This window comes from Trichoderma harzianum (genome assembly GCF_003025095.1).
Source record: "Trichoderma harzianum CBS 226.95 unplaced genomic scaffold M431scaffold_12, whole genome shotgun sequence".
NCBI lineage: Eukaryota > Fungi > Ascomycota > Sordariomycetes > Hypocreales > Hypocreaceae > Trichoderma > Trichoderma harzianum.
Window position 1 is genome coordinate 137,510 of NW_020209260.1, and position 26,229 is coordinate 163,738.

Here is a 26,229-nt window from a genome sequence, read left to right on the forward strand (position 1 = left end):
TTGATAGAAATAGCTAGCGACTAGCCGAAAGGTGAAAGAAAGTATCGAAGTTTGCCAAGTATCAGCACGGCAAGCGCCATGGCAACACAGCAGTAGTCATTTCGTTATCTTCCACAGGAAGCCCAGACAAAGCCAGCACCAATCCTCGCCATCCCCTCTTCCGTCTTGAGTCTCATGATCAAAATGTTTTCATCGGCTGACATCATTAACCGGTCATACAATCTACCCAAAAGTACTATTTTAAATAGCGCTTGGAAGATTGTATATAGCAAACACCATCTGGTCTTACACGCAGTTGCTGCCAAGCTGTATGAGTTGGGCCTCCAGATCGGACTGTGTTTGCTATGCGGTATTTCTCGTTTATGGGTATCCTTAGGTGTGATATGGAAGACAATCCAGGGTGCTGTACAGCATCTATAGTTATTATGACTTGCATCTCCATGGCTCAATGTGATCAGCTGTAGTTGATCAAATGAAAATAATATAGAATCGATTTTATTCCATAGAATCCAATCGCTGGTCATACCATTAGGCTGAAACGGTTCGCAGCTATATCACCATACTGCAAGAAATAGTCACAGAGAGCTGTTGGAATTTGACAGTATGCATAAAAAGGTCCAGGGTACCTATATCTACCTGGACAGCTACCAGAACTTAACATCACGACTCTCAACATCCTAGCAATTTCGAAAATCGCCCGTAGACATGACAGCAGTAAAAGGAACAAAGTCGACTAATTGATTTTCTCAAACAACAGGTTGTGAGCGTGCTAACGCCTTGATTTCGCCGCAAGGATTAACCATATTCATGGCCTCTAATATGGCTGAACAGTTGGCTTAGTCGCAAATAACTCCAGACACAATCCCTTATTTTTGCATCATAAGCTGGACAAACTCATTGTCTACGCAGATACAGTTAGCTTATATTCAATCAAAAGAACACATTCTCGCCATAAACTCACAATCAATTCGGCCATCACCATCCTGATCGGCCTCGCGAATCATCTCATCGACCTCGTCGTCGGTGAGCTTCTCGCCGATGGATGTCATGACATGGCGCAGCTCAGCGGCTGAGATGAAGCCGTTGTTGTCGCGGTCAAAGACCTGTAGCGCATACGTTAGCAAACATATTAAAATAAAATAGACACTAGTGCCGGAAACAAACCTTGAATGCCTCTCGGATCTCCTCCTCGGAATCAGTGTCCTTCATCTTTCGTGCCATCATGGTCAGGAATTCTACACCGCTCCGTATTAGCCCGAATGTGGCAACGACCCAACACTTTGACTTTTGACATACCGGGGAAATCGATAGATCCGTTGTTGTCGGCATCGACCTCGTTGATCATGTCCTGGAGCTCTGACTCGGAGGGGTTCTGGCCGAGGGAGCGCATCACGGTGCCCAGCTCCTTGGTGGTGATCTGGCCTGCGGGGTCAAGCCTGTCAGTTCTTTTTCTTTGCTCAGATATCATGAAAAGGGGTTGGCAAGGAAAATATCGGCCGGCAGCAAGTCATTCGGTGCTCCAGTGCCTGTTCGCAAAAGGGGGAGAGGGGTGGTGTCGCGTCACTCGCTGCTACGTACCATCACCGTCCTTGTCCTGTAGCAGCTGGGTCAGCACTCAAACCGTCCGAATTGCCACCAGAAACGAGGTAAAGACTCACAAAGAGGGAGAAGGCCTCCTTGAACTCAGAGACCTGCTCTTCGGTAAGAGAATCAGCCTGTTGAGAGCTCGCGGGTCAGTCACACAAAAGCTCCTGAGAATTTGGGGGTAGCCCCTCAACGGTCGCGGGGTTGCGCCTGAGACAAGTCGACCGAGGGTACCTGCGCGCCACTTACCATTGTGAATGGGGGCTATGGAGAGCAAAGAAAGCGTAAAGAGAGAGTGAAGAATCCAAAGATCGGAGAGTCCCGGGAACTCGACTTATAAAGACAAGGTTGGATGCGCCTGTGCGAAAGCGGGAGCTTTTTTGCTTGTGGTCGTGTCGTTGACGTGGGGAGAACAAAGCAACGATATAAATGTCAGGGGACCCCGTAAGGCAGAATCAGCATACAGTATTAACTCTGCGGGCTAGGACTGGGTCGGCCTATCCCATGGTGCCTACAAGTTCCAGTAGGACCTGCACCAAGTAGGGCCTTGTAACACATTGGATGGGGGCTGTTTCGGGGGGGCAAGTTGCGGCTCGGGGGATATTCGCACTGTACAGGCCATTGGGCGCTGTTCTGGCGGGAGCTGAAGAGTCATGATGCCATGATCACAGGCACGCAGTTATTGGTGCTGGTACCTATCTGTAGCCTGTAGCTACCCAATGCCATGCAGCAGAGGCTGAGGAGGCTGCAATCACAGCATATGCCTCTGTGTTAGTGCTGGGTACGAGCACTGAGAAGTGTATCTTGACACGTGTGAACACCGTGTGAGGCTGCAGCTTAATTGGTGGGAGCTCTGAAACTTGCACTCGTATCTGTTCGTATTCAGCTAGTGCCCAGTGCGCAACAGCCGTGCTCCAGGATTAGCGCAGTGTCGTAATGCAACCAGCTTCGACATTGGTATTGGTGCATGTCGATACTCAGCACTCGATAATGCCCGTCATCACCTGAAATCCCGGAAATCTTGCGTCCAGATCCAAGGCTTCCAATTCATCCTTGATCCATTCCCCGGACTGACAGGCCTCCAGACGCCCCCCCAGCGTCCGCCATGTGGCGCGACCGCACAAACCTGTACGTGTGCCCTGCAACTCCATGCGAACACCTATCCGTTCATCTCAACTGCCATATCTGACCCTGACCCGGAATCACCGTAGCTACATCTCCTACCGCCAGTCGTACGCTCATCATCCCAATCAGCGATCCAAATATGCCTCCGGAGGCTTCTCGGACGCATACTCCACCAGCAGCTTTGCGCCCGAGGACCGGCGCGGGCTGCTGTCGAGCGGCGCATTCGAAGATGATGGCGACGCTGTAATTGAGATGGACCTTTTGCCTCCGCGATGGACTGACGTTTCGGACGAGATCACGGAGCTGCTCGCTGAGATTGCCACGAAGAGCCAGCGGCTGGACAAGCTGCATCAGACACATGTCCTCCCTGGATTTGACGATGACGAAGCCAAGAGGAGGGAAGAGGTCCAGATCGAGAGACTCACCCAGGAGATCACAAAGAGCTTCCATCAGTGCCACCAGCGGATCCAAAAGATTGAGCACATGGTCCGCGAATCAACGCAATCAGGAACCATCAGCAGAGCGGAGGAGACCATGGGGAAAAACATACAGATATCACTAGCCACAAGGGTCCAGGAAGCTAGCGCGAACTTTAGAAAGAAGCAGAGCGCATATCTCAAGAGTCAGCCTCGACACAATCCCCCTGACCTCGACACTGTTCCCCCTGACCTCGACACTGTTCCCCCTGACCTTACCTAGCATAACGCTAACATCGTGTACTCTCTAGAACTTCGCGGAATGGGAGGCCTCGGCGCCGTTAGCCCAATCGATCGGCCGACATCGCCAATGCCCGGCTCTTCCTACATGGACCCATCCCTCCAGGAATCCGATGCCGACCGCTCCTTTTCGCAAAATACGCTGCAGGTCGCAATGCAACAGAAGACGTTGCACTCAAACGACGCCGCCATTGCCCAGCGCGAGCGGGAAATCGAGGAAATCGCACAAGGTATCATCGAGCTGTCGGATCTTTTCCGCGATCTTCAGACCATGATCATTGACCAGGGCACTATGCTGGACCGGATCGACTACAACGTTGAGCGCATGAATACAGAGGTCAAGGCTGCTGATAAAGAGCTAAAAATAGCAGAGGGCTACCAGAAACGGAACATCAAGCGGAAAATTATCCTCTTACTGATACTATTGGTTGCTGGTCTATTTATTCTGCTTATGGTCAAACCGAAGAAGAACAGTGAGTAAATAGCGGGAGATTAAGCTAGGTTTGGACGAAGAAGAAAAAGATTGCGGGGAGAGAGGTGGTGGAAGGGTAATCGGCGTTGTATGGACAGATGCTGCTACAGTCAGGACAGAGGCCGAGCTTCATCTCTCCTCTGTCCTGACAACTGCGGCTCAGCGTGGCGTTTTGACAAGCGGTTGATGGTCATACTGCTTCATGACGTATGATCATTTGTATCAACAAGGGAGTGAATTAATGCTACCCAGGGACAATCACTGATGCACCTGGAGTTACCGGTTTTTGATTAGATCTTATTTACAAGTTTCTGTAGATATTGTACAAAGGGCTTATCCTGCGTGTGCCCCAAAATAGATTCTATCCAAGTGCTATTCGCTCCCCTCATGTTCCGTTTTTATCAAACGTCTTGTCAATTAATTTTGGGTATTGGTTCCACAACTTTGACTTCCGGGCTTCGACTTCTTGCTTCACTCTCGACATGTCAGGGAACATTTCCGATCCCCACGCCTTCTCAACCAGGCCCATAAGGCTCTCCATGGAGAACTCGACGCTGTCTCTTGCTCGGTGTCTAGGTCGTCCGGGAACCATCCCAGTAGCAATGCGAGAGATGACACTCGAGCGCACCACCTGTGTATCGATTAAGGCTCCCTGGTCTCGCAGTGTGGCCAACAGACGAACTCCGCGGGCGACGTCGAATTGCGAAAAGTTTGCAGTCTGTAGATGTGTGAGAGACGTTGGTGGCTGGGGCTTAGTTGCCAGCGTCTGGTCGAATCCCCATCTCACGATGGAGCGTTGTAGCGAAGTATCGAATATCAGCCGAATGGGGTGGTGATGGTGGACAAATGGCAAGTCTGCCGGTATGTACTCCTTTTCCTCGGTGTTAAAGTGCTTTGGCAGGTCTTCCCGATGCACTGGAACCAGCCCGCCGTAAGGAGGAGTGTAAAATTGCATGATTTCCAAGCTCAGCTGGTCGAGTTCGTCAAGACGCCTTGAGCGTCCCAACTTGTAGAGGAGTGTTTTCCAATACCTTGTTGGAATGGCAACGTCATGGCACGAAATGCGCCGGATAACATTAAGAGCTCGGTCCAAAACAGGGTCATCGGAATCACTGAATCCATAGTCTCTTGGTAGAGATCGTTGTGATCGATGAGGCGGGTGAGAGTCAAGCTTCCAGAAAACACGCTTGAGGAGCCCAGTAGCACTGGCTTGGGCCATGCTGATTTTCAGCGCTTCCATACGATCAAGCACCTCCTTCGCTTTGCCTAGACTCCGCTTGGAAAGCTCGCTTCTAAGCAAAGAATTGAGACGTCGGGATGTCGGACCAGTCTCGATTGCCCATTCGATACCCTGGAGGAGTCGCTCCATCTTCCAATCCCCTGTCCTCGCAGCCTCAGCCATAAGGGAGTGTCGAGTTTCCATATCTTCAAATTCATCAGGGTGGATGTCGCAATGAAGTAAATCCGTTAACAATTCGTCTGCCCCATTTCTTGCGAACGAAACTAGAATCTTGCAATAGGATTGAGGGGATATTCTGATCCCCAGCCTCTCGACCTGGTCTATACGCGCCGCAACTTCTTTGGCGTCTGGGTCTCGCAGCGCAAGAGACTGTAGAGAGCGAGGGCCGATTGTGCGCACTCCGAGCTTGTATATGAAGTTGATTGCAAATTCCACCGATGTCCATGTGCTGGCAAACCATTTTGCAACGAGAGCATCGCTGTGTGTTCCTCTTCGGTCGATTCTCTTCCTATCGACTTCAGGGAACTTTTCATCATCGTCAGCTTCAGCAGCTAGTTCTTGTCGACTGAGCTCAGCAACAGCTAATTCTCTCTCTGTGAGTTGTATGTGCGGATAGTAGCTGGCAAGAAATAGAAGAAACGGCCGAGAATTGGACGTCATTGGACCATCCTTGAACACGACCAGTTTTTTGCGCCAGGTACGGGCCAGCTTAGACTGACCCGAGGCAAAGAGAGCTGGTATGATGTGGTCGTATAATTGGCGGTTGGCGCTCGACACATAAAGCGTTGTCAAGGTGCTTTGCATCTCAGGAGTTGGCTTAATGGCAAATGTTGCCAGTAAAGCTCCGAATTCATCTGCCCCAGGTGGAAAGATGGGGGATAACTTCTGATCCCAACGAATTGCCTCTTCATAAACGCCACGGCCCAGGAAAAAGCGAACAATTGTCGTGTATAGATCGGGCCATTGGAAACTGTTCTGTGCCAGCAGTTGCTGGGCCGCAGTGAAGAGCACAGACAGCCGTGAGTCCGAGCCCAGCGCTGCCGACAAAATCTTACCCCTCAGAGACTCAGCATCGCTAAATGCGATTATATCATGTTTCTCCTGGTACCAAATTGCTTGAAAAACGGCCCAAACCCCGTCGGATCCATGCTTATCAGATAGTATATCGCATACGGCCTCCCACGAGGCGGCATCGTAGGGCTGGATTTCAACCTCTGCGTCTTGAAGACTCTTGTTGATTCTTGCTACGAGGGCTTCGTTCGATGATAGGAGGCCCGAAGATACATCATGTCGCTGTCGCGCCTGCCCTAGACTCCCGTATTTTCTCCATCTTGATGGCTGCAGCAAGGAACTCGGATTCCCAGCAGAGAGTGCTCGCCATTGATTCCAATCAGAGCTTCTAGGAGTAAGTCCAGGAGCTTGATGAAGAATACGTCCTTTTCTTGGAGTAATAGATAGGCGAGCTAGGGCAGTGAGGTGCTGGGAATAGTGTCGTAGCTTTGCAGACGGCGCATGCGAAAGGTTGGGAGGAAATCGAGTCGATGATGGCCGATTCTGTGTAAATTTTACGGCTCCTCGCATTCCTGGGATTGTCTCCAGCCAGCCGCCAACTTCTGAGGCATATCACCGCATTCAGCCGTTCAACTGTGGCGTATCGTCGGGTATCAAGATGCCATCAAAGTCGCTGTATCGCAGCTGCAGGGCTGGAGATGGCAAGGCTTCACTTTTTACTCTACTACTAGGCCGGGATATTCACACCAGCGCTTGTAATTGGCGGTTCCCGAGCTATAACCTTGAAGGTACGTACCTCAACCCATCCCACTTCCACATTGTGCGCTGCAGATGGTTCGGTTGCTGAGTCATCCAGCTCCCCACTTTTGAGCTAGAATATGGCCTCATTTCTCTAACCAAGGCTTCTTCTGACATCCCGACTACAAGATCACTCCACCACGAAGCACTTTTCAAACCGAAGACCTACACGCATCTTCATTTTCAACCGCCAAAATGGGGTAAGCTCCTCTCACCGACCGACGCATGCGAAAGCGCCCAATTGCTGCTCGCCCTGCCGACGGGTTCCGCAGGGTTTTCCCGATGGATGCGCATAGCTTGGAGAGAACCTTCGACTGACGCCGTGCCATAGTATGATCGACGCCAAGAACAGGGTGACGGAGAACCAGCGCTTCTACCAGGCTGCGTACAAGGCTCACACCCGCCTGTGGAAGATTGTACGCCCGAATTAGCGATCACGAACCTCGAGCTATGCTAACGCAGGCGACAGAACCCCCGAAGCAACTGGTACATGGCCCCCTACCTCGTCGCCCTCTGGGGAGGTTTCGGAGGTGAGTTGATTGATTGATAAAATGGGCTATAGAACGCAAAGCTAACAGAGTCATAGCTACCCTCTACGCTGCCAGCCGAAAGGTTGCCGGCCACAACACCTGGTTCAGCAAGGATTAAAGTACCGGTATCTATGGGACGAGCCAATTGAGTTACCCCAACTTGCTCCAAATGCAAGATTGGGGGCATGTATGAGTTTAAAGTCTTATAGACAGTAAATATAGGATTTGTCGGTCCGTCTCACATGTCTCGCTGTATTGATTGGATCACCCATGTTGCTGTTCGCGTTCGTCTAACGTGTGTTTATTCATGTTTTTCTTTTCCTTGTTCAATTATGCGTAGCCAGTAATTCATTGTGCCACTCCGATTCTTTCGTGGTAGAGAAAAAAACGCAAATCAAATGTACCGCATGTCAGATTTCCGGCCCTCCGTTGCCCAGGCACTGCAATGCCACTATATTGGTTGTAAAGCTCAGTCCACCGGGTATTAGTAGCCCGTTGCACCAGGAGCCTTTTCGTCTTTGCGCAGGCTCACCAGCATCTCACGGAAACGCTCTTTGCCAGATCCGGCGGCTCCGCCCTTGGCCCCCTTTCCGCTGACGTCCACGAGCTTAGCAATGCGGTCCCAGCTTGTGCCACCAGAAACCGTATCCTCCCTGCTGGCAAGGAATTCCTCTGCCTCTTTGCGTGTCTGCGCAATGCCCTTCTCTTTCTTGGAGTTGTAGTTGTCATAGAAGTCATCAATGTTCCGTTGAGCTTCCTGTATCGTTTCCTCTCGCTGAGCGGCGAATTGCTCGGATCTCTTTGCAATCTGCGCATCGCGGGCCTCGCGCCACTGCTTGATGACTTCCGGCTCCTCCTCATCAACAGCGTATGACTGGTAACCCGAGTTGTAGCTTACAGACGGGCCAGTCATGATGTTTCCATCCACTCCAGCCAAGCCCTGAATGACGACCCTTGTTAGCGCCTCGGAATTCGTTGGAATGCTCGACGTATACCCACAGCAGTTGGACTGGCAAGGTCTGGAAATTGGGACTCAAAGGTCGATGCCGCGGCGTTGCTCTCGCCCAGGAGATCTCCACCAGCGTCGGCCAATGCGTTTGCGTCATCACTTGTCGTGAACTGGTTCGCATCATCGCCAAGCAGAGCCTTTTCTCTGGCGAGAAAGTCTTCAGCAGTGGGTTCGTCGGAAACTTCCTTGATATCGGTTTGCGCTGATAGGCAGTGGTTAACTTGGATCAAGGTTGGCTGTGTCCGTTCAGGAGCTTACCTCCGGAATCGAAGTCCTCGAGCGAGGGGAATCGGTCAGCCATGGTGAATTATCGTAGAAGAAACTGTAATCGTGCAATAAAGAAGATCGTGGCCAGAGCACAGCGCGAATGGCAAATCCAGACAAAGGAGTGTGTAAGGTTGGTCTTGCTCAGCTTGCGCAACGAGGTCGCTAGCAGTGACCATCTGTTCCCTGTTGTCCCTGGTTACTGCTACCATGTTCTGCCGGGCGGTGAGGCAACGTGAGACGCAGCTCTGCGCTAAAATATTGCATAATGCGGTACAAGCCCGCTAGCATTTGCACTTATCCGGTCTTTCGATGGACCTACCAGGTATCTCCCAAGCCTCCAGCTCTCGTCAAACTTTCTTCCTTGATGTTGGATGCTATTAGTTGATACTCCTTTGCCCACGACCATTTTTAGTTTTTCCTTGCCTCCTCTGTGTTGGGCTGTTGATTTGACAGGCAACGCTTTGTCTCCTGACTTGGGCCTGATCTGCCTCAATTGCACTTCCACTAGCTGATCGCAAGCTTGCAGTTGGAGCTCCAAGGTCAAGATCCACTGCTTGCTGTAGACCTTTTCCATCGCGTCGCAAGGCCAATCTACTCCAATAAGGCACGTCGCCCGTAGAATCAAGCGGCGGAACGCCGTGTGTGCATTTGCCTCAGCTTCATACGTCAACTGCTACAAAGGATCAAGCATCGTAATAATGGCGTACAACGACGATTCGGTGCTGGCGCGTCTGTCAGCATTGAATGAGAGCCATGACAGCATCGCAACGGCGGCCCAATGGATAATGTTTCATAGGTAAGCAACCTCTATTGAATATGAGCAATTCTACTTTGAATGTGACAGAGGTACTGATCAATCCAATACTTTCAGACGGCACGCAGATCGCACGGTGGCGCTCTGGATGCAGCGACTGAAAGATTCATCTAGCACGAAACGACTGAGCCTGGTTTACCTTGCGAACGGTATGCATTCCACAACCATTATATACGTCCTTACCCTTTCAATAAGGATTTACAGCATGCTCACGCAACGACGGATGCTAACACTTTGTGGAAAGAGGTTGCGCAGCAGTCGAGAATCCGCCATAAGGAGGACTTTATCATCGCCTTCTCTCCGGTTATTACAGAAGCAGCCGCAGTGGCCTACAAAGGAGCGCCAGCTGAGATTCAAGGCAAACTGCGACGTGTCATTGACGTCTGGAAAGACAGAGCTATTTTCGAGGCTCCGATTCAGGCTGCTATAGAGTCGCGTCTAAATGGTAGGTACCTTTGCAGTTTCTTTTTGGTTGTGAATGAATGCTAATCTCGGAAACAGAGTTGGATAAAGCTCGCGGATCTGTTAAGCCCGGTTTCGGAGGTTCCCCATTTGGATCATCGGCTGCCCCCTCTGTGCCTTCAGAATTCACGCCCCTTGTGTCTGCTCATCAGACGGTCACCAAGCTAAGCGTGCCATTAAAGACGACCATTGCTTCAGCGAACCAAGAGTATGAAAAGCAAGTCGATCCTACAGTACCCGCCCCGTCAGCGCCTGTCTATGCAGCTCGCCTCAATGGGCTGCTCAAGACACTTGCGAGCGCTGAGAGTGCGGTAGCCGAGTGCGTCAAGGCTCGAGAGAGTTTAATCTCGGGACTGGAAAAGATGCTGGACTCAAACAGAGCGGCCTTGGAAAATGAAAGGAATGCAGCTTCCGAGCTGTCGGGCCGCAAACGAGAGATTGAAGATAAGAAGCAGCAGGTTGAGGTAGCTATCATGAGAGCACTCGGACCTGCGGATAGCAACGGAGCGCATACAGAAGGGGAATCTGGTGGCCCTCCTGCCGAGCTTGACCGGCCAGAGATGGAGGCTCTAACACCGCCAGGCATGGACGATGACTTTGAGGACATTAGACCAGAGAGCATCGACTATGGCGAAGACGACGACATCAAGCCCACTGAGGACGTCCCAGCAACTGAACCTTCCTCCGCCAAGGTCTCAACGTACACTCAGTCGCTCCCCATATCAACCAACGGGTCCAATAAAAGACGACGAGTGGACAATGACGACGACTTTCCCGATCTCGGCAACGATGGTGAGATAGATACCGAGGTGGCAGAGATGTTGAAGGAAGGCGGTGACATTTGATTTGATTGAGGATTCTGTGCGGGGGGTGTCAGATTGCTTCTTCGAGATGGAATCTGACTATACGGAACAAGCTATATCCTGGCCTTTGGGTAGTAGTGGGTTGGCTTTCTACGGCGCATGCTTCCAGTTGTATTTTCATCCTCAGCATAGGATTTGAGTTTGTTAGGGTTGTGTATGGAATGTACGATGCAGGATTTCTTCAATACTGGGGACGTGACTAAAGGCAGTACACGGTTCAGTTCAATTCAACGCATCATGTCTAGTCGTAGTACTTTGGTATGTGCCTAAGATTAGGTGTAAATATAAGATATAAGCACCTCAGTTCAGGTTGCTTTCACAGACAGATTCCTTACATGTGCTTCGGGACTCGGACCTTGCAGCTCGGCGCCATGCCCGTACGGAGTCCGGAGCTCAAGCAAATCCACGTTAGGCCGACCTTCGGCCGAGCTATGTCCACTAACTAGCGCTTTGGAGTTGCCGCCTTGCGCATGCAGCAGCTTTCAGCGCTTTCAGCTGTAAATGCCGCGACTATGACGGAACCTCCTAGTTCAGCAATGTGCTAGGTGATTGGAAATCTTTTTCCAAGCCGCCTCTTGTTCCCTTCTCTCCTCTACAACGCTACCGGATCACATCACCGCTTCAGCACCGACCACGGCTTTTCTTTCCGATCGGCTCCCAGCAATTCGATGCTGAACCGCTGGGCGTCCCCTCGGTTATCATGAATGCCGGGGCGCTGCGACGAGCGCTGCCTGCCAGGCTAGCAGCCAGCAGCTCGCAAGAATCTGCAGCCTCAAGTCGAGCTCTGTCGCAACACTTCTCGAAGCCCGAATCTCTGTTGCAACAGCCGTATTTCCTTCGCCCGCCGGTTTCTGGTTCGCGCACTCTGCCCTCTTTCAGCCCTGCCGGCTTCCATTCGCTGGCAGGGTCTCTACGTCTATCTCAGGTACAACAATCTCAGTCTCTATCGCATTCGGCCATTGGAGGCCCGTCAACCTCGGGCCATGGACGCATTCTGCAACTAGCTCGCCAATTCTCCAGTACTTCTTTCGCCGCGCGGGAAATCCAATCAAATAGCGGAAATGCGACTCGGCAAACGCTAGAGCCTACAAGGCAGACAAAGGATACGGATGAGGACGAAGCCAACCAGGAATTTCAGAAAAGCGAACGGGCAGCCAATGCGGCGCAAGTCAATCTATCTGCTAGGTTATCTAAAGAAGGCACGCCCAAATCGAAGGCTGGCTTTCAGGAAATATGGAGGCTACTCTCGATCGCCAAGCCCGAAGCTCGGTGGCTGGGCCTGGCTTTCTTCTTCCTTATGATCTCTTCCGGCGTTACCATGTTGATTCCATTTTCCGTCGGTCGCATCTTGGATATCTCGACAAAGGGCAACATCGATGACGTTAACATCTTTGGTCTCTCCTTGAACCAGTTTTTCATGGCTCTTGGTGGCGTTCTCACACTTGGAGCCATGACCAGCTTTGGACGAGTCATTTTGCTGCGTATCATCGGAGAGAGAGTCGTCGCCAGATTACGGTCCCAGCTTTACAGGAAAACCTATGTTCAAGATGCTGAATTCTTCGATGCCAATCGAGTTGGTGATCTCATCTCACGACTTGGTTCCGATTCCGTCATTGTTGGCAAATCAATTACTTCCAATTTGAGTGATGGACTTCGAGCAGTCTTCAGCGGTGGTGCTGGATTCGCAATCATGATCTGGACGAGTGCCAAGCTTACTGGCATCTTGTGCCTCATGTTCCCACCCATTGCTATTGGTGCCTTCTTTTACGGACGAGCGATTCGAAATGTGAGCAGGTCGATACAGAAAAATCTCGGTACCTTGACAAAGATTGCGGAAGAGCGACTTGGAAATATCAAGACCAGCCAGGCATTTGTTGGAGAGGTTCAAGAAGTTGGGCGGTACAACAGACAGGTCCGCAGGATCTTTGCTCTTGGCAAAAAGGAGTCCCTCATTGCTGCAACCTTCTTCGCTTCAACGGGCTGGGCTGGTAACATGACGATTCTGGCCATGTTAGTTGTCGGCGGAAATCTCGTGAGGACCGGCGCCATGTCCCTGGGAGATCTGACTTCTTTCATGATGTATACTGCATTTGCAGGCTCCAGTCTTTTTGGTCTCTCAGGCTTCTACTCAGAGCTCATGAAGGGCGTTGGTGCCGCAAGTCGATTGTTCGAATTACAGGATCGGAAACCCACCATTCACCAGACGGTCGGATTCCCCGTCAAGTCAGCTCAGGGCACCATTCGATTTTCCGACGTTCATTTTGCCTACCCAACCAGGCCTGCAGTGAAGATTTTCAACGGCTTAGATTTTGAAATTGCGTCTGGTAGCAATGTGTGCGTCGTTGGCCCATCAGGAGGCGGCAAATCGACAGTTGCGTCGTTGCTTTTGCGATTCTACAATCCTACATCCGGATCTATTACCATCAACGGTGTCGACATCTCAACAATGAACATCAAGTCGCTGAGACGGCGCATTGGTGTTGTGTCTCAAGAGCCTGTACTGTTCTCAGGCACCATTGCTGAAAATATCGCATACGGCAGGCCACATGCAAGTCGCGCGGAAATTATTTCGGCAGCTAGGAGAGCAAACTGCACATTTATCAGTGATTTGCCTGAAGGCCTTGAAACACAGGTCGGCGCCCGAGGATCCCAGCTTTCCGGTGGTCAAAAGCAGCGCATTGCCATTGCTAGGGCACTGCTCAAGGACCCCGATATCTTGATTCTCGACGAGGCTACTTCGGCTCTGGATGCAGAGTCAGAGACATTGGTAAATGAAGCGCTTGCGGGGCTGCTCCGTGGACACAACACCACCATATCCATTGCCCACCGACTGTCTACGATCAAGAGGTCCGACCTCATCATTGTGCTGAACAAGGATGGAAAGGTGGCTGAAATTGGCAGCTATGTCAAGCTTGCTGCTGATAAAGAAAGCGCCTTTAGCAAACTGATGGAGTGGCAGATGAGTGGTGGCGAGATCCCCGAGAAGCGGCCTTCCACAGAGGCCACTTCCCACATTACAGAATTTGAGGAGATTGAGGATGATCTCGCCAGAGATGAAGACCAGGAGAGATTCGTGGAAGAAGGGGAAGAGGCGAACAGAGAAAAGGCTTCTCTGACATCAGAAGATAAAGGAAGAAGCCCTTGAGCGCATACACGATGGGTGTCTAAAGAAAAGAAAACACACATATATACATCAAAGAGGGGGGAAGTTGATTGTTTGATTGATAAATTTTGTAAATTATTTTCGGCGGCAAGGTTGGTGTATCAGGAGCAAAACGAAACGTTTTGTACATAGAGGTCAGCATGCCCCCTGGGATGGCGGCACTCATAAGTACTAGGTATGGATCTTGTAGTAATAACTCCGCTCAAACTCGTGCCTTGGAGGACGATGTCTTGAGGATAGCAGGCTGTGGAACTTGTATTATATCTGAGAGGGGCATAAAAGAGAGTTGAGAGAATATGAATTTTCATCTTGGTTATGTGCTTGCTATGTCGCTTATATTGAGGATGGAATTACATGGTCTCAGAGTGCTTCAACCGCTCTCTTCCCGTTCTTACTTCCCATTTATTCACAATCACCTGATAACGTAGTTTCAATTGAGGAGCTGGTCTATATACGGACTACTCAACTCATACAAAGCCCTGGAGATCAAATCCATATAACTGTAGCAGGGTAAGACGACATCCATTGTGGCTTCTACCGAGGAAGCTCGGGCTGGGATCTACCCGCGGCCCCACTGAAAAGACCCGTGGACCGCTAATTGGATACAGGTACCCTTGCAATAGGCACTAGAGCTGCCATAGGGGCTGCACTCCAGCGCGTCTCATGCTCCATGTTACAGCTCAGCTTGCGATCCGTCTTCGTTCTGCTTTTGTTGGTTCTGAGAGCGAGTCCACCCCAGCTGTTTTAATATCAGAGAAACATCATACAAATCAGCCATGACAACCACAGAGGGGACATTCAAAGCGGGCGATGCAAGCCTCTACACCAAGACGTGGACGGTTCGTTGAACTATTTTCACATGTGAACGCTGCCTCAATGCTAATGCCGTCCCCAGCCGACGGGTCCTGTCATCGCCAAGCTCATCTTCGTCCACGGCTTCAGCGAGCACATCAACCGCTACAACGACTTCTTCCCCAAGCTCGCCGAGCACGGCATCCAGGTCTTCGCATGGGACCAGCGCGGCTGGGGCCGCAGCGTGAATCGGCCCGCGGAGAAGGGTCTCACCGGCCCAACCGCGCAGGTCGTCGCCGACATCGTCGCCTTCATCCAGGAGAAGCTGCCGTCGGACGTGCCGGTGTTTGTCATGGGCCACTCCATGGGCGGCGGCGAGGTCCTCACGCTGGCGGGCGATGCGAAGCACTCGCAGCTGGTGGCTCAGATCCGGGGCTGGATCCTCGAGGCGCCCTTCATCGGCTTCTCCAAGGGCGAGGAGCCCAGCGTGGTCAAGGTTGTTCTGGGGAGGCTGGTCGGGCGATTGCTGCCGCGGCATCAACTCAAGCATGTGGTTCCGCCGGAGCACCTGAGTCGCGATCCGGAAGTCGTCGAGTCCATCAGGAACGACGAGCTGTGCCACAACACCGGCACGCTGGAGGGCCTGGCGTCGCTGCTGGATCGTACAGCGTTGCTTTCATCTGGGGGAGTGAAGCTGGGCGGTGATGTGAAATCCATCTTACTGACTCACGGCACAAACGACATGACTTGCAGTTACGATGCGGCTGTCAAGTTTGTCAATGAGCAGGCGGCCGTTGAGGACAGAGAGACCAAGTCGTATGAAGGCGCATACCACCAGCTTCACGCGGACCACTGCAAGGACGAGTACACAAAGGACGTTATTGACTGGATCCTGAAGCGATCTAAAATCGAACCGAAGCTGTAAGGGGGTTCACCAGCTTTGTTGTTTTGAGACTTGCATAATGGCGTTTTCCTCCCTTCCATTTTCTTTTTTAGGATAGTTGACCAACTTTGGCTGCTTACACTGAGATGCAGCCAAGCTATCCGTACATGTAGTCTACCCCCTTACATATAATAATCTAACCTCTCGACGTATTAATGCAGCTTATGTTACTGATCTTTTTTCAACGATTCATGCAAGATAGCAGCCGCAGCTAACCATATTGATATGTGTGATAAAGGCTCTGCAGCAAATGGGCTGATACGCAGGCGTGGGTCGGCGAATTTGAGCCGCCGCTGGGGAACCTGGATGGTTCCGGAGTCGCCCGAAGAGCCGCTGCCAGACTTTGATCGAGATTCCATTTAAGATCTAGATGCTCCCGCTGCACTTAAGCAGTTTATTTTTAAACCGTCTACTTCATGTGTAACGACCCTGGCTTTTCTGCTCGTTCTGCCTCATCGCCGTATTGCGTGTTGGAGTTTGAATTGCCAATCTCTTCCCAACGCACTTACAGGCACTTACTTGGCTCATGAGCTTACTAAGGAATATGCCGCCTATGGAAGCAGACAATGGCGACCACGTTGGTTGATCCGTTCGCGTCCTGCGCAAATCCGCGTCTTGGCTCGTTGGTAGGAGAGAATAAAGGAGAGCAGGAGCAATTCCAGAGGTGCTTTCCTGCAGCCGGTAAAATGTTCCATTCCACATAAGCTCAATCAATCTCTTAGTTTATTCAATTTTTTTCTTCTCTTCATCTAAACTCAACCCCATATCTAGGACGAGCATCAATCAACCGCTGAAATGTAGTAACCCGACCATCTTGTTCGTTTTTATTACCCTCAGCGTATCTCCTTTCTTGGCCCGAAGCCCCCACGCCCACCGATCCCGCCACAGCTTGAGTCCCTTTATTTGCGAGCTCTCCACAGCAGCTATCGGCCCGTATCGTCAAATTTCTACTCGGTGCCCCTGGCATCAATCAAGCTTACTTTATCTCGATCTGGCTTGCCTTTTCATCATCAAACCTCGGGGCCAATCGATCCTCTTGCTTTAGCGTCTTGGACATTATTCTGTCCTTGATCAGCACTGATCTGTTGAGCCTTGAAGATCCCTGGTCAGCCAAGACTTTCTACGAGGCCTCCTTGCGTGGCGAAGTGAAACCCCCCACGCCGAACTCGCGTCTCCTTCGGACCTACCGGTGAATTGGGATAATACTTAACACGCCGAAGTATTGGTTGCTAGCGACTCTTGATTGTCTTCTCCAGGCTTTCGGTGGCAATTGAACAACGGCATCGCCCGATTCATCACCCCTTGAATCGTTCACCATGACGCCCGACGCAAGCAACACCATCACTCACCACCCCAACGTCTTCAACCTCCAGCGCCTCCAGCCGCCATCCTCCAGCCGCAGCAGCTCGAAATCGCCTGCTGTTCATGATGCGTCTAGCACAGGCGTTGAGGCCGTCGAGGTGGCCGATCACGATGCAGTAGAGCGCCACCACTTCACAAGCGCAGACGTAGAGAGGCAGTCCACCGCGGGTCGCAGCTCTCGCGTCCCGCGTCTGTCGGCCGAGAGCGATCCTTACGGCCTGTCCTTTTCTTACAAAACCGACTCGGACCTCGAGCAGATCAAGGCCAATTCATCTCGTAAGAGGGACGGTGCCAACGGGGCCAAGAAGTACGCGCCCAAAAGCGACCACCGCAAAGTCCGCGGCTTCTACGAAAACCAAAATGCCACCATCGAACGGATGCTCAAGTCGGTTGAGGACCATCGAGAGGAAGCCCGCATCGAGCAGGGAGAAGACAAGCTCAAGTTCAAGATTGCCATCTATGGCTCGCTCGCGGCCAACATTGTCCTCACGGCCCTTCAGCTCTACGCGGCCATTACGTCCGGCTCTCTGTCTCTCTTCACAACCATGGCCGATGCTATCTTTGACCCGCTCAGTACCCTCGCTCTGATTCTGTCGAACCGCGCCATTCGCAGTGTTGATCCGCGACGCTTTCCTGCCGGCAAGGCACGGCTCGAGACAGTGGGCAACATTGTCTTCTGCTTCCTCATGAGCGCTGTAGCCCTCATCATCATCGCCTTCTCAGCAAAGGAACTGGCAAGCGGTGATAGCGAGAAGAAGTTCCATCTCCCCTCGGTCATCTCCGTCTGCGCGGCGTTTGCGACCAAGTTCGCCCTCTTCTTGTATTGCTGGTCTCTCAAGGACAAATATAGCCAGGTGAACATTCTGTGGCAGGATCACCGTAACGACCTGCTCGTCAACGGCTTTGGTATCTTGACATCGGTGGGTGGTGCAAAGCTGGAGTGGTGGATTGACCCAATGGGCGCCATTCTCTTGTCTATCTTCACCTCCAGCATCTGGTTGTATACTGCATTTAACGAGTTCCTACTGCTCGTGGGTGTCGTCGCGCCTCTAGACATGCAGCAGCTCATCACATACGTGTGCTTGACCCACTCGGAAGTCGTTGAAGGCATTGATACGGTGCGAGTCTACCACTCGGGCCCGCGGCTGATTGCTGAAGTGGACATTGTCATGGACCCGACGCGGACGCTCCAGGAGACGCACGATGTGGCCGAAGAGCTGCAGTTCAAGCTAGAGAGTTTGCCCGACGTTGAGCGGGCCTATGTTCATATTGACTACGAGACCACTCACAAGCCCGAGCATGCCTACAAGAAGGACATTTGATGTTGGTATATGAGAGATTTGGAGCGTAGGACGCATGCATTCATGCAGTCGTGCATGAGAGAGGCTTTTTTCTGTTTGGTGCTTGCACTTTGCTTCACCATTTCTGCAGTTGTTTCGTTATTAAAGGAAGAGGGCATGCAATGGAGTCATTGACGCGTTAGTATCGTATCACTTTTTGGAATATTACGAAGTATTAATTCAGCATCCTAGCTCTTACAAAGAGGGGCAAAGGATGGAGGGGGCACAATTGGAATGCCCGTATAGTACAGTAGCTCGAATATATTGGCCATGCGAAGTTGGCTAGACTTTTTACCTTGCAGCATTGTCAGAAATCACATGTAAAAGCCGCTTCGTTGGGAGGCATTGCTTGTCTTGCAGAGGCAGAGGCAACCATCCTCGTCTTCCTCTTTACCATTACGGTGCCAGATGGATGCTCAAGGCAGCTCTTTTGCAATTCCAAGGTGCGGGGGAACGAGGATAGTGGAGAACTACGGAGCATCTGGATCGTTGGCAAGGAGGAAGCTTCATCAAAGAGACGAAGTGGAGAGCTATTTATTTCGCAAAAAGGTGGGTGTTGTTTGGGTATACTCGAAAGCTGCAGCTCCCGGGCCCCATCCCTAGGGCACTGTCGAGACGCGTCTCTACCAACGGAATACGGAAGCTGATGGGAGCATTCTGCCCGACAAGCAAAAAAACTGTTGAGACGGCTTAGGTATCAATTTGGCGTTCCATTACCCGGATGGTCTCGCAGGCAGACAGCAAAACAGGCCACGGGCCAAAGGAGGGGTCAAAGGCAAAGGAAGGGGGCTGGCTGATAGTGAAAAGGCCATTGACAGGACAGGCGGCCAGATACGACGTTGACCATGTAATAAAGTATTAACGGCCCGACGTTGAAGAAGTTCCCAATGGCGTGAGGAGGCAAAGGACAAGCCTCCTCTCTCTCTCGCCGGTGCAGCCTCGCAGTACATCGGAAATGGGCCCCGTTGGCCGGGTCTAGCTAATCAGGACGGCGGGAAGGCAAGCATGTCCTGTACGTGATGAGGAGCGGCCGCGGCCGAATTGCGCGCATTTGCATGGAACTGATAACCAGTTTGCTGCGAGTGAGCCCGACGGACTGCGCGCGTTGGGCCTCGATTTCTATTTATCTGCAAAGCAAACCGAGAGGGCAGAGAAGCACTGATTCCCAACTGCGGAGCCCTTTCTGCTGCTAACTCGGGTAGAGGATCCACGAAGGGGGGCGGGAGAGAGAGAAGTGGCCAAAGGAAGACCAGACCTGCGAGCGTTTTTTTCTCCCTCTCTTCTTCCACTTTCCCTCTTCCTTGTTCATGCAAGGCCAGATGCGAGCCTGCATGCGCGGCAAGTGGTGAGAGAAATAAAAAATTTTCGCTGTTGGGGGACCATTGGCCTATGGCGAGGCCGGGATGTGCATAAAAGGTGACGCATTGGAAGCTTGGGTGCTAGTTTCGTATGTAAATTGGCTTCCGTCGTGGTGGCGCTGGCCCGTATCTAATCAGGGACAATCTGGACGTTCCGGTGTTTTTGCTGGCCCCGGGGTTTGCCTTGGTTAGGCATCTACTACTACCTTGGTGCTGATCTTGGTTTTGTTTCTTATCCAAACGGGGCCGCTATTGATTCATTAGCCTTGAATGGGTTTGCTGACCGCTTCGATGTTTTTATCATGGATTCGATACAAAAAAGACGAGGTCGGTTATGAGGATGGAAGACGAGCGAGTATCACAACACGTGGTTGGTTGGCTGAGACGAGCTGGAGGGGTTTTTGGAGGGGTTTCTTTTGGAGGGGCTGTTTTTCCCTTGGAGGGGCACTGCACAGCACTGCATAGAGGGGTTTTGATGTACATACACATACATGATACAGCAGACAGACATGATGGGTGGCGGCGTGCATGACATTTGCCTGATGTGCGCCGCATCGTGTCTGCATCTGCATGCTGGTTCGCTTGCACGCCATGCTGCACGCCGGCCGCCATCAGCCAGAGCTGGGCCCGGGTAAGGTCCTTAGGCCCCGTATTAGCCCGATGGCCAGCGGGTGCCACAGAGGACGAACTAAACTGATAGCAGCTTGAAGTGACAGGACAGGGCAACGGGACAGCTCTGGAACAGTCACTCAATTGAGGTTACTGTACTGCGCCCAAGCTTGGGGGTACATCGTCGATCCATGACAGCAAGCGTGGAAAGCCTCGATCCATCGACACGAACAAGTAGCGCCAGCCCAATGGCTAGTACCTCGACGAAACGCCACCCATCTTTCATCCATTCCTTTTTTTGCCATTGGATGGGCGTATGTACTGTACTGTACCGGGCAAGCTCCGTACCCAATTCCAACCTCCATCACCATAAAGTTGCCTCCCAACTCTTTTTTTCTTTATTTCTACCGCGCCCCGTCCCGCTCCAGAAGCTGTTTTCGCATTCCCCTCTGCTTTTCTTCCTCCGTAAAGCTCGCTCGTCGTCTTGTTTTTGTGAGCCTGTTTTGCCAGACGCCGCGTTTTAATCCCTCTCTTACTGCCTTTTCCAAGCTGTCACTAGCTCCACATATACGCAATCATGGCTGATCCAAGCTGGGGCGAGCATGCCTATGCTACGGTTCGTGCTCCTGGCTGGCCGAGAGATCAAAGGATAGCAAGCTAACATTGTCGCCCGTGGCCTACAGCTTCTGTTGAACGATGCCTATCTTCCTGGTACGTTGACCCTGGTTGAAGCTCTCCCAATGCTGTTGCTAACTAAACCTCTCCAGGTGCTCTTGTTCTTGCCCACTCTCTGCGCGATGCCGGCACCTCCAAGAAGCTCGCGGTCCTGGTCACCCTCGACGGCGTGACTGCTGATGCCATTGTTCAGCTCAAGGTATGTTGTTCAAAGCTGGAAGCCCTATCCGTACATTGTGTAGATATATGCATAGATGTGCATACCTATATGATACAAACATACGCACATACATACTAGACGAATCATCTGCTGACTTGTTCGCCTCTCTCCTCTTTGTGCGGGAATTAGACCGTCTACGATTATGTCTTGCCTGTGCCTCGAATCCGCAATGACAAGCCTGCCAACCTCTACCTCATGAACCGTGCCGACCTGCACTCTGCCTTTACCAAGATCAACCTGTGGAAGCAGACGCAATTCTCTCGAATTGTCTACATCGACGCCGATGTCGTCGCCTACCGAGCTCCCGATGAGCTCTTCGACCTCCCACACGCCTTTGCGGCCTCCCCTGATATCGGTTGGCCCGACATCTTCAACACCGGTGTCATGGCCCTGACGCCCAACAACGGTGACTACCACGCCATGGTTGGCCTGGCCGAGAGGGGCATCTCCTTCGACGGTGCCGATCAGGGTCTCCTCAACACCTACTTCAAGAACAACTTCCACCGTCTGCCCTTTACTTACAACGTCACTCCCTCTGCACACTACCAATACCTCCCCGCCTACCGCCACTTCCAGTCCAGCATTAACATGGTTCACTTCATTGGACCTGACAAGCCATGGAAGGCCAGCCGCAATGCCTCATACGGCAGCTCTGCTTATGACGAAATGGTTGGCAGATGGTGGGCAGTCTATGATCGCCACTACCGCGAGAAGGTGAGTTTTCAGCAAATACAGTGCTTACGACTAGAAACAAGTGTGGTAGCTAACGCGGGATGTTTAGGAGATTTCTCAGCTTGCCAACGGCAGTGGAAACTACAACCAAGCTTACGAGTCTCAAAAGTAAGGCCATGGTTCATATCCAACCTGTTAACATAATAAGTGCATGCAGCTAACTTGGTTCAACCTAGGAACGCCTCTCTGGCCGACACAAAGTTCGACACACCACAAGGAGGCAACTTCCAGCAGACGCCCCGTCAGATCTTCCCATGGGAGGCCAACCAGCCCAAGGCTACGAGATCTTTCTACGGTGACGAGCCAGAACTGCAGCCACAGGGTGCCTCCCGCTCCGGCCCTACTGCTGCCAAGTCAACTGGTCGTTCATCAGTGACAAAGTCGCCTCCGAAGTCACCCGTGTCAAAGGCGTCGGACAACAAGAGCGAGGCCGGAACAGCATCCTGGACAACATACTCGCGTGGTAATGCCTGGGACGAGGTCCCCGGCATCTCCAAGTATGCGGACGCCGTCGAGAAGCGCCACCGATCAAGTAGCCGGGGCAAGGAAGGAGAGGAGAATGACGACGAAGATGATGAGCAGGAAGAGATCCAGCGTCCCTTCAAGGTTACTGACTTCCCCACTGAGGCGGAGCGGCCCAGCCTGCCGGTCACACCGGCGCCAGTTCCCCGGGGACGCGATGCCGCTGGCAAAGCGCTGCCGGAAGCTGTGGGCGTGCCGTCACAGTCCGAATGGGTACGTACTAATCAAGCTAAGGCAGCTAAATAGACTACAAATGCTGGGTGGCTGACGTGGAGTTTCATGTCAAGGATCCCACTGCGCAGTTAGAGAAGCTCGCTCAACAACAGTCGGCGATACTATTGCGCAAGCTGGGGGGAGACAAGGGGGGCGTACCAGGAGGAGCGAGTCAAGACGCATCGACCAATTCTGCTGAATCCCAAACTCGGATAGCGCAGTCAACTCCTGTCGTGCTGAGTCCGCGGCCTGTCAAGGGAACAGCGGCGGCAGCAACTAGGAGTCTGGAGCGCAAGATGAATGAAGAAGAAGCTGGCAAGTCATGACGCCAAGGACAAAGAAAGTAAAAAAGCTTTAATAAAAAAAGAAAAAAGTTTGGAAAACGAAAAGAAACCACGACAACAGTAACGAAGGCGGAACGACATGTATCGGACTTGCGTATTGGTTGGAAAAAGTGAAAGCAAAAAGGGGGGAGGTTTTATTTATACCTTGGATTTCTTCTTCACGGGCATAATTCTTGATTTTTTCTCTTTCTTCTTCTTTACGACTACCCCTCTCTGCATAGCGATTGCATCAGCCTCGTCATTTAGTGGTATTTGTCGAGTTTACCTTTTCATCGCGTGCTGTGCAGAGCGTGGCGTTGAGCTTGTCAGCATTTTCATTTGTGTTCCCTTTTTTTTTCAATTTTTCTTCATACCTTTACCGTATTACATATACATACATTTATATGTTAAACTGTTTGATGGGTGCTGAACCCCTTTTTTGCCTTTTGAGTTGATTTGAGTAGTCTGTTTTGAGGTTGCTGAGATTGTTGTATTATTATTGATGGACGACAGAAATGTCACATGATGCCGGTTCATCGGCGTACCAGACTCGCTACAGATCCTTTGCCATACACAGCATGGCCAATAGGTAATAGGCACCGGAAGTTTCAGGAGACGCAGTCGCTTTATCCTCAGTTCTATATCACAAGGATAAGAATGCTGTGAGAATGGAGGGTAGAGGACAGAAGCTACACCGCTTCATTGGGTATAACGTATCCGTTAAATGGTTGAGCAAGAGAAGAGAGAGTACATTAGGATCATCAGATATAGACTTGCTAATGTTTGATCTACAGCTTTACTACCAGGCAAAGAAACTTCTACAGCATGTTTCTCGTCCCGAGGTATATGATCCCGTCGCTCGTATTCGTAACGCCCCTGGTATTCGCTTTCTGGAAGCCCAGTTAGAAAGAAAAGAAATGTCACGCCACCGCCGGGACGCGAAAATAAGCTTGCCAGAGCAAGGGGGGGCAAACTCGGCTCATCCAGAACGAAGGAGTGGCTCGATCTCGGAAATTGGCAAAGGCAGAGATTTGGCCTAGCCGGGTTTGTTGGGCTGTTCCATGCATTCCGTTAGTACGGGGGGAAGCAGCTGGGCACCGGAAAAGACGGACTATGTACCTGATGGGCGACCGGGCTCAACAAGATCTTATCAGATGGGGAGATTAGATTATCGAAGAGATCGCTGAGACACGGGATCAGTCATTTTGCTATTTAGTAAAGTAACACAGCGTAAAGGTAGTACGGAATAGGGAGCACACGAGTCAAGATTTCTTCACCGACGGCATTCTGCGTCCGTCCAAGCCAGCTGCTGTCTTTCTTTTTCTCCCATTCTTACTTTCTTCTCCATGATCTACAGCTGCTTGACATGCACCATGCACACAGTATTCACTACATGGGGCTATAATCTATGCAGCACAACAGTTTGCTGATGGAATGCTGCCATTGCTCCGTTTTGCTTTCGATTGGCTTTTGCTACCCGGACAGCCAAGCGGGAAAAGGGAGGGTAAGATGGGCATCGACGATACATACATGAACAACCATCACATGTGACAGAATGGTTCTTCCACAGAAACTGCTGGGACTCGGCTCGGCGCTGCGGACGACCGAAATCGGGGGCGTAATGAATCAAAAGTAACAAGCTCCGCAAAAGGGGAGATTAGATGGGATTGATAAGATGGATCTGATAATTTTTTTTTCTTGGGGAGAGAGGAGGGGGGGAGATGGATTGCCCACAAGACCCTTGCTCTTGTCTCATCTAGTTTGGTGGCAGCTGTTTGGTTGGGAATGGAATGGCGCAAAGGAGGAGTTGATTAGCGTAACGCAAACTGTGGGAGGAGGAGGAGAGGAGGTACCACATAAATGGAACACGAATGGCAGAATTTTGCTAGTTTGATACTGTATTCAAGGGCGTTGGGCTTGGGCAAGGGAGGGGGGCAGCTTTTGAGGAACTGTCGCTGACTGTATTATTATAAAGTTATTATATTACTTTGAGCTGACAGAATATTGTACCAGTAATAATTCATAGTGCTATATACTCCATACGTCAAATTGATTTTCCGGGGAACGCTGGGAGACAATTTTAAAAGACGCAGCGTTGTTGAGGACAAGGCAAGGATTGGGGGGTGGCGGGCCCGGGAGCGGCGCAACATGTGCAAGTACAATAGCAAGCAAGCAAGCAGCCCCCGGCTTGTCGCGGAGCAACTCTTCCATTTTTTTCGGTGGTGATGATGCCAGATTGTTCAGCCAAGGGTAATGCTGATGAGCGGTTTTTCCATCATGCGGGTGCGTACAGTAATACGAAAGGCACAGTAATACGACCTACAACGCATACTTCTTGGGCGGGCAATGGGCGGGCGTGCATGTTTCTTGGAATGTCAAAAAGCATCGGGTGCAGCGACACAGAATGAATGCCGTCATTGATTGATAAGGCGTGTGACCCCCGGCAATGAGGCTCGGATGGTGCATGTCTCGTCTTTTCCCACTGTGCTGCTGTGCTGCTGCTTTGCTTGTGCGCCCCCCGTGCGTTAGCATTGGTAAATTTTTATCAATCAGCCCAATAGCCTACCTAATCAATCTCACTCATTCAATCAAATCAATCAATCAGCATTCATCATTAGATCATGGTGGCGCTGCCTGTGGCTCCAGTCATCGGAGCCCAGACTCCAGACTCAGCCCCCTGTCAGCCAATCAGCGCTTCGGGGGCGACCGGACAAAGACTTTTCCTCCCATTTCGGCCCTCGATTCAGTCAAATCCCAAGCAACGTTGAATGAAGCTGGGATGCTGAACCAGGCTTTTAGCGGGTCTGGAGGCTCCGTAGACGGCCGATGTTGGGGTCGCGAATTGGCATGGATCAGATAAATAACTGGAGAGACAAAATGTGTGTGGCTTCTCGGCTGAAGTTGTCCCCAGTTCCCCCAGCAGAACAGACCTAAAGCGGCCAGAAAACCCTCGGGTAGCCGTACTCGCTTTTCCCTCCCCATTCTCTTTCGTCTTTAACCTTTCCGACATCAACCCATTCCTCGTACGACTCAGCAAAGCCCGTGAGATCCAATTCGTCGGGGCGCTGCATCTCCTATCTTCGTTA

The 26,229-nt window shown here is 51.4% G+C and overlaps 10 protein-coding genes across 10 annotated transcripts; 7 read left to right on the forward strand and 3 right to left on the reverse strand.

The window, feature by feature from the left end:
- Positions 1–866: 866 nt before the first annotated feature.
- Positions 867–1,836, reverse strand: M431DRAFT_498316 (hypothetical protein; the record flags this gene model as incomplete). Its single annotated transcript, XM_024917681.1, has 7 exons — positions 867–901; positions 962–1,103; positions 1,165–1,235; positions 1,297–1,422; positions 1,579–1,594; positions 1,659–1,715; positions 1,834–1,836. 7 exons carry the CDS (start codon positions 1,834–1,836, stop codon positions 867–869), a joined length of 450 nt encoding a protein of 149 aa, XP_024770735.1.
- Positions 1,837–2,689: 853 nt separating this feature from the next.
- Positions 2,690–3,906, forward strand: M431DRAFT_93600 (hypothetical protein; the record flags this gene model as incomplete). The annotated part of the gene is made up of 3 exons (XM_024924493.1): positions 2,690–2,712; positions 2,796–3,331; positions 3,437–3,906. 3 exons carry the CDS (start codon positions 2,690–2,692, stop codon positions 3,904–3,906), a joined length of 1,029 nt encoding a protein of 342 aa, XP_024770736.1.
- A 376-nt stretch (positions 3,907–4,282) lies between these two features.
- On the reverse strand, positions 4,283–6,718 carry M431DRAFT_93673 (hypothetical protein; the record flags this gene model as incomplete). Its single annotated transcript, XM_024924499.1, has 1 exon — positions 4,283–6,718. One exon carries the CDS (start codon positions 6,716–6,718, stop codon positions 4,283–4,285), a length of 2,436 nt encoding a protein of 811 aa, XP_024770737.1.
- A 342-nt stretch (positions 6,719–7,060) lies between these two features.
- M431DRAFT_511175 (hypothetical protein) lies at positions 7,061–7,638 on the forward strand. Its single transcript, XM_024919605.1, has 3 exons — positions 7,061–7,362; positions 7,416–7,476; positions 7,533–7,638. Exons 1-3 carry the CDS (start codon positions 7,279–7,281, stop codon positions 7,592–7,594), a joined length of 207 nt encoding a protein of 68 aa, XP_024770738.1. The 5' UTR covers positions 7,061–7,278; the 3' UTR covers positions 7,595–7,638.
- A 322-nt stretch (positions 7,639–7,960) lies between these two features.
- Positions 7,961–8,786, reverse strand: M431DRAFT_93167 (hypothetical protein; the record flags this gene model as incomplete). Its single annotated transcript, XM_024924444.1, has 3 exons — positions 7,961–8,416; positions 8,476–8,687; positions 8,744–8,786. 3 exons carry the CDS (start codon positions 8,784–8,786, stop codon positions 7,961–7,963), a joined length of 711 nt encoding a protein of 236 aa, XP_024770739.1.
- Positions 8,787–9,097: 311 nt separating this feature from the next.
- Positions 9,098–11,200, forward strand: M431DRAFT_511177 (hypothetical protein). The gene is made up of 4 exons (XM_024919606.1): positions 9,098–9,548; positions 9,624–9,715; positions 9,811–10,011; positions 10,068–11,200. The coding sequence occupies exons 1-4, from the start codon at positions 9,451–9,453 to the stop codon at positions 10,871–10,873; spliced, it is 1,197 nt and encodes a 398-aa protein (XP_024770740.1). The 5' UTR covers positions 9,098–9,450; the 3' UTR covers positions 10,874–11,200.
- Positions 11,201–11,394: 194 nt separating this feature from the next.
- M431DRAFT_511178 (hypothetical protein) lies at positions 11,395–14,423 on the forward strand. The gene has a single exon (XM_024919607.1). It carries the CDS (start codon positions 11,592–11,594, stop codon positions 14,034–14,036), a length of 2,445 nt encoding a protein of 814 aa, XP_024770741.1. The 5' UTR covers positions 11,395–11,591; the 3' UTR covers positions 14,037–14,423.
- Positions 14,424–14,746: 323 nt separating this feature from the next.
- On the forward strand, positions 14,747–15,962 carry M431DRAFT_511179 (hypothetical protein). The gene is made up of 2 exons (XM_024919608.1): positions 14,747–14,893; positions 14,950–15,962. Exons 1-2 carry the CDS (start codon positions 14,831–14,833, stop codon positions 15,769–15,771), a joined length of 885 nt encoding a protein of 294 aa, XP_024770742.1. The 5' UTR covers positions 14,747–14,830; the 3' UTR covers positions 15,772–15,962.
- A 1,143-nt stretch (positions 15,963–17,105) lies between these two features.
- Positions 17,106–18,473, forward strand: M431DRAFT_93435 (hypothetical protein; the record flags this gene model as incomplete). The annotated part of the gene is made up of 1 exon (XM_024924476.1): positions 17,106–18,473. The coding sequence occupies one exon, from the start codon at positions 17,106–17,108 to the stop codon at positions 18,471–18,473; it is 1,368 nt and encodes a 455-aa protein (XP_024770743.1).
- Positions 18,474–21,035: 2,562 nt separating this feature from the next.
- Positions 21,036–23,146, forward strand: M431DRAFT_93243 (glycosyltransferase family 8 protein; the record flags this gene model as incomplete). The annotated part of the gene is made up of 7 exons (XM_024924453.1): positions 21,036–21,074; positions 21,142–21,169; positions 21,226–21,332; positions 21,483–22,067; positions 22,135–22,193; positions 22,262–22,824; positions 22,854–23,146. The coding sequence occupies 7 exons, from the start codon at positions 21,036–21,038 to the stop codon at positions 23,144–23,146; spliced, it is 1,674 nt and encodes a 557-aa protein (XP_024770744.1).
- Between the last annotated feature and the right edge of the window lie 3,083 nt (positions 23,147–26,229).